This window comes from Calliopsis andreniformis, chromosome 3, assembly GCF_051401765.1.
Source record: "Calliopsis andreniformis isolate RMS-2024a chromosome 3, iyCalAndr_principal, whole genome shotgun sequence".
Taxonomy (NCBI): Eukaryota; Metazoa; Arthropoda; class Insecta; order Hymenoptera; family Andrenidae; genus Calliopsis; species Calliopsis andreniformis.
This window is the reverse complement of record NC_135064.1, coordinates 19,666,891-19,673,457: the sequence shown is the minus strand read 5'-3', so window position 1 is coordinate 19,673,457 and position 6,567 is coordinate 19,666,891. Positions and strand designations below refer to the sequence as shown.

The window sequence follows — 6,567 nt, the reverse complement described above, 5'->3', positions numbered from 1 at the left end:
AACAGTCGCTGTCATTAAATCTCAGCGCTGTCGAGACTTGTTGACTGCTGGTATCGCGTAACGTATACTTACGAGTTGTTTCACCTCGAGGAACCAACAGTTATTGTCAAATGAGGACCGTTAACTCTCGTACCCAGCTATCATAAAACAGAGAGGCGCAAAAATCATAGGTCTGTGACAATAATGCTCCGAGATCCTTTATCCTTTTCGAGGAAGCTGCCTGAGAGGAAGTAGCGTGACTATCCAACAGGTGTTAGAGGTCGAAGCATTTTGCTCGATAATCGCTGCCCGACTATACCGATGTTCCAACGGCAGATTCTTCCGCGTTTAGCTTTAGGCGAGGATGCGCAGCTCGTAAATGGCTGGACAGCGGGATATACCGCTACAAAAATTGATAAACGTCGTCCATTGTAGAAACTCGCTTATCATCGTCGACAGAGATTCACGGGGTGTCCAGTAAATCGTGTCAGAGGATCTAATAAATCGTGCTGTAATGGACAATGAGAAAATTCTTCGCGAAACAATAAGTGTGTTAAGATTTCCAACAAGGATCGATGTGTATGATACGAACATAATTTCGAAAGCAATTTTTAGGCAATTATTTGTCTCTGTCTATGCTGTTTCGTTGTGACTAATTTCGAGTTATTTATTGACAGATAAGATTTCGAATTTTACTTCGCCTCAGGAGATGCGAAGCTTCTTCCTGCTCCTCAATAAGAATTATATCGTAAACACAGAAACCGAGGTCTTTGCATACCATTGACTTGAATTTTAGAAACTGTGAATGTCTGACTTGGGTTTTGTTCTACTACCAGCGTACACTAGTCAGGTTAGACACAGCGAAGTCAGTAGAATAAACCGCGAGTCAGAGACATTTCAGGTGTCTTCTAAATAAAATGAATAACTCAGAAACAAAGCCACAAACACAATTTCGTCTTAGTTTAATATGTAGAATCACACCTTAACAGTTCTGACACCAGTCGTCGAATTTAAATTATCGAATTTAAAATTTAAATTTGAATTTAAACAGAATTTCTCGACGTTGAATCATGCACTGAATGAATTTACTAAATTTAGACAAAATTTCGAGTTTTCACATACCAGCGACAAAATTCTCGCAACTACTCGCATTAAATGCTAACTGTGGAACTCTTGAAGAGTTACTCTTCCCACTGCACTGAGACTGCTAGAAGCTAGGAGAAATGAGCTTGAAGGTAGCTTGGAAAGTGAATCCTCGAAGGACTTGGCGGAAATCCGCTGATACGATCGACATTATCACATCTCAAAGTAGAAACCTAGGCAGGCTAGATGTTTCGCGCAGGGGGTTTAATAATGTTCAGTGAAATCAAATGCGTGTATTTCAATTAGAATTGTGATTTAATCGCAACATCATGGGAAAACTTGGATTCACTCTGTTAAAAAAGATAATTCTTATTCTCAAATATTTTTGCCGAAAATATAGTATTAATTCGATCAGTTATATTTGAAACACCTTATATATGTAATTCAATGAGAGTGAATATAAGATATGGGGAACAACAGAAATAAAAACACCCAACGTCTGCTTCATTTCCGCGAAGGGATAGGTCAGCAACGAAGACAAGTTGAGGTCCCGATCAATCTTGTCACAAGACGAGGAATGAACAGATTGACGTGTTTTTTGTTTCAGTTCATCTCACGGAGGAACCTGCGCCGAGCAAGGACATTGAATAATGAAGTTCCGAGGCATCCCGTTGTACACGTTGCTTATGTACTTGGAAAACTAGACATTGAAAGACTTTCAGAAAGTTCCGATGAGCAAGAGTTAGAACAATCGTGAACTGATCGTACTGTTTTTCTTTTTATTACAGAAACTATGCTGAACATGGAACAGCTTTCATAGACATTTTATTCGACTGTTTACCTTTCTCCAGCTTAATCCGAATAGGAATGAGTGGCTAATGTAGTGAAATAGTAAGACACGATTCGAAGAAATGAGAAACGCTTTCGATGAACATTTTTTAAATATATGGCAATATAAAAAGATCTCTGTGCACTATTTTTAATTCTTTGTAGCATATGTTAAAGACAATTTTGGAAGAAAAACACTTTTTCGATATAATACTATTTCTAAGTTTTCAAACACGGTAACGACATCGCTTAGCGGGCATTGAAATCTCCAAGGCAACAATGATACTACTGTCATTATAATATCATAACTTCGCGAGAAACCTGTCGTTTGTCAAAAATTATTTAATTTTTAATTAATCACAAGGAGTACCACCACTTCGATAGTGGTACCACTACTAAAATATGTAAATGAAAGTCTTTATTACATTCTTCATTTGCCCATATCATGTTTCAGAAATTCCAAGAAAAAAGGAGTCTTATGTTGATAAATGTAAGATTTTTACATAGCTTAATTTACACGAGAAATTCACTCATACGTGTCAGAAACCGAAGAATAACGATCAAACGTCTCGATAGATCGGTTCTGATAAAGGCGATCAATCGCGCACGAGTGAGCAGAAATTCTGAAAACAAGAGTCGGAGAGAAGAGCCGTGAGCAGACGCCGCATTATGGACAGAATTCACTCTAAGCCGATCATTTTCACTTCCGTGGAAAAGAAAAGGGAAAGTGCGCGTCGTTTCAGAACAAGAAACCGTGCTTTACTGAATGCGTTGTACATATTACGCGTAAAAAACGATTTACACGATGAATTACTTCCACGTTTTCTATAAAAAAATTGTTTCTTAAAACACTCTCAGCTAATCTGTTTTTACATGTTTGTTAATGCATGTTACTAAAATCTTGAGTCATATCGTATTTAATGAAAAATAAATCGCAAGAGAAAACGTTTCCTTTCAATCTGTAGTTGCAAGGCAAAATGACCTGAGTCACATGCTTTTGTTTTCAATACTGTCTTATGAATTTGTCCCTTACTTTTAAGTGAGAAAAGTTTTTTAATAACCTTTATTCCTTTTCAATCGACTGTTTTTAAAAATGTGACGTACAAGTCGTTTTACCTTAGAGTCACAGAAATATGGTTATTTACATATGTATATTTTTTTATATGTTGCAAGTAACCTTAAATGGAGAGATTTTTGATCAACTATGATTTTTTAACTACGATTTGCACAAAATTCTTATATTCAAAACATGAAACATCAACAAATTTGCGAACTTACTTGACTTCCCAGAGTTGCATTCCTGGATAGGTTGAAGAGTTCGTGGCATCGTTGAATTAGCTTCGTTATTTTTCCACACAATGGAATAATAGTCCACAACTATGTACAAAATATACCACAAATATGTGAACTATTATGTCGAAGTCCGTCAACAACGAATCCCATCTAAACTATCTAATTCCTAACGTCACATCTTTCTTGAACTTCTGATAATCTACTGTAGTACAACCTCCAAAAGTTCCACGAATTCAGTTACAGTTTCTTCAACTGTATATCAACCTTAAAACGTTTTCCGCGTTCTCCAATTCTAAATACGATGAAATTTACACTATGAAATGTGTACATTCGCGATCAGCGAGCCACAAAGGGAAAAGGAGAGAAAGAGTTTTGAAAATGACGAAATGTCAAATTAACGCGCACCACTGACGCACGTGCACTCGAACATACAGTCAATCGAAGATCACGTGTGAACTGTACCGCGGAGGAACGACCTCCGTGGCTTCGAATTCTTCGATTACGAATAGTTGACCTTCAGAGAAATGGCGGCACTCGTGGACGCTCCGTGACCACGAGTGTCGGCTATACTGGACTACAGTGCTAAGATGAACCAAGTAAACGGTCCCAGAGCTTAGTTCCCTAGGTAGGAGGAGCGTACATGCTTGGTTTCAATCTTCCTCGATCCATTCTCTCCACAACTTCAGAAAGAAAGAGAGAGTACAGGCGAACCTGTGTGTGCGTCGCGTACACATCATTACAGAACTCTCTTCTGGCGTTTCGTCCTTGTCTCTCATCAGAGGCAAGATAAGAAAGATGAGATTGGAAGCGCAACAGAGAAAGTTGTAGAAACGATTACAATACAACTGCGTATACATTTCAGACGCGACGAAGTACATATTCGCCACTTTCATCTCAATTAAAATTTGGAATTGCTATTTTCCTTCCTTCAAGTCGAGAATTCGTTATTATGGAATTATTTGAGAAAGCTTAGGAGTCAAATGTACATACGAGTACTTTTTGTTAATCGTTTCAGATATAAGAAAGTGAGATTTTTTTGTGTATAAAATTGTACCTTTTTATTCATTCGTGAAACATTGTTTAAATAATATTTACTACGCTACTGGTCCAAAGAAACTATAAATTAGATCTCTTCCTGGTGCTCGGATCTGTGAATATTTTAATCTTGAATATTCGAATACTCAGTTCTACAAATCGATCAAGTAATCAAATATCCGAGTACTCGCTTGATTTGAATCTTGGATATCTGTTTGAATCTCTTACTATTACTATTACTACGTTCAAATTATAGTAATTACACTGAGTACTCGTATATTCGGATAGTAAGAGCTTTACTATAAACACATTTTGTAAAGCTTATTGTTTAAAATTGCAGTGAATCTAATGTACAATTAACGATGAATAAGGCCAAAAGTATTTATGTACTCTGTGGTATGTAGCAGCATTGTTGCTTCATAATAATTTTTATTTTCTAAATTAACATACTTTCATTATGTTGAATGAATTCATTACTGATTACTAGATGTTCGCTATACAGCGTGCAGATTGAAATTATATGTATATACATTTGAAACATTGATCATACAAGTGGGAATACGTTACATTGTCGAATATGTTGCAAACTTAAATATTGTTATCAAAGATAAGGTGTTTTTTATTCTAAGATCAGTCTTATTCGTCCCTGATCTTGTAGTGTTCAATGTTAACTTTCAAATAAAAAATATCGCAAAAAATTGTGTAGGTGACATCATAATCTTTCCCAAAGATAAATCTTCAGAAATTATTTTCTCATAAATAATCTGTTAATATTTTGCTATCACTTTTTTTTAGAGCCAAAACCTGAGAAACCCATTATGGCTGCCATTTCATCAGAAGGTCCTCCACTATCCTCATTAACTTCTTCAATTTTTCTTTTTTTGTCTTTTCGTTTTTCTTTTCTGTATTCTTTAATTTTCTCTTCCTACGAATAATAAAAATGATCTTATTAAGAGAGTTGATCAATAAATGAACTATGTTTACAGTAGAAATATATGTGAAAAAAACAAACCTCTTCCTTCAATTCTTTTACTCTTTGCTCCAAATCATAATCTTTCTTTTTCTCTTCTAATTTCTTTTTGTTCATCGCAAAACGAGCCTTAACTTGCTCCAATGTGGAACGTTCTATTTTCATTGACATGCCCAAATTACGCTGATCTGAAAAAATATAATAAATCAGCTGCATTATTCTGTCTATAATATCTAATATAATAGAATGTTGAATCTCTTACGTTTTGTTCCATTGATGTGATCTAAGAAATTAATTGAATCCTTTACAACACAATCACAGACATTACAGTAATACCTGGAAACAAATAATATTGTTATATTAAAGTAATTCACATACTTTTATTGTTTTTGAAAAGAGACAAGAATTATGGAAGAAAATGTTTAAAACTCATATTTACCCTCCAGTTTGAGAAGATGGTGTATTTTTGTTAATAACAACACTTTTTCCTAATTTAGATTCAAGATCAACTTTATAATCTCGTTGTTTGAGCAATTCTCTTTTTACAGCTGGTTGTTTTGGAATTCCCAACTCCTCTTCAGCAATTTCATCCTGGAGACGCTGAAGAGCTATTCTTTCGTATTCCTCTCTGTTCCATTTTCGTCTATGATCGTCAGGTCGCTAAATAATAAATATATTAGATTTATATTGATTTAAATTAATTGAAAATGACAAATATTGTATAATATATTAACACCAAATGTTAGAAAACTTTATAATTATTCTTTACATAATGAGATTTATTAAAACATGAACATATATTACATTTATGACCGTATAGATCGTTCACTCATTAACAATATCTATGTTTTTAAATTCTATTTACTGAAAACATTTATATTCTTATTATTTTAGTAAAATTTGAGGTTAGAAAATGTGTCAATGAATAAGTTACAGACTACATGTAATTTATTTTAATAAGAACAATAACAGTACAAAATTTAATAAAAAAACATGTGCAAGTGCAGATTATTGGAATTCTTACCATGGACATTGTTGAAATTTTCAGACTCGATCAAACGTATTACGCATAAAAAAATAAACTATCCCCCTCTGCTTCGCTAACCTTCTGTAGGCGCACTAGTATGAGCGTCATATGTTCACACTTATACAAATATTTTCATTCATAAAATGAACATAAATAAAATATGGTATTATTATGTTGATAGCAAATAGTCATAAAAAATATTTTTAAAAAATTTAATTTTCAAAGTACTTGTATGATTAGGTGAAATAAATAAAAATCAAAATATATTTTTCAATAGAGTTTCATTTATGAAAATACTTATAATTTGTACAATAAGTTTTTATATCACGAAAGTATATTTATACACATATAT

General features: G+C 34.0%; 1 protein-coding gene across 1 annotated transcript; it reads right to left on the bottom strand.

The window, feature by feature from the left end:
* Window positions 1-4,204: 4,204 nt before the first annotated feature.
* LOC143188846 (zinc finger matrin-type protein 2) lies at window positions 4,205-6,303 on the bottom strand. The gene is made up of 5 exons (XM_076393320.1): window positions 6,213-6,303; window positions 5,628-5,848; window positions 5,451-5,524; window positions 5,231-5,376; window positions 4,205-5,143 (listed from the first exon to the last, which is right to left on the bottom strand). The coding sequence occupies exons 1-5, from the start codon at window positions 6,219-6,221 to the stop codon at window positions 5,000-5,002; spliced, it is 594 nt and encodes a 197-aa protein (XP_076249435.1). The 5' UTR covers window positions 6,222-6,303; the 3' UTR covers window positions 4,205-4,999.
* Between the last annotated feature and the right edge of the window lie 264 nt (window positions 6,304-6,567).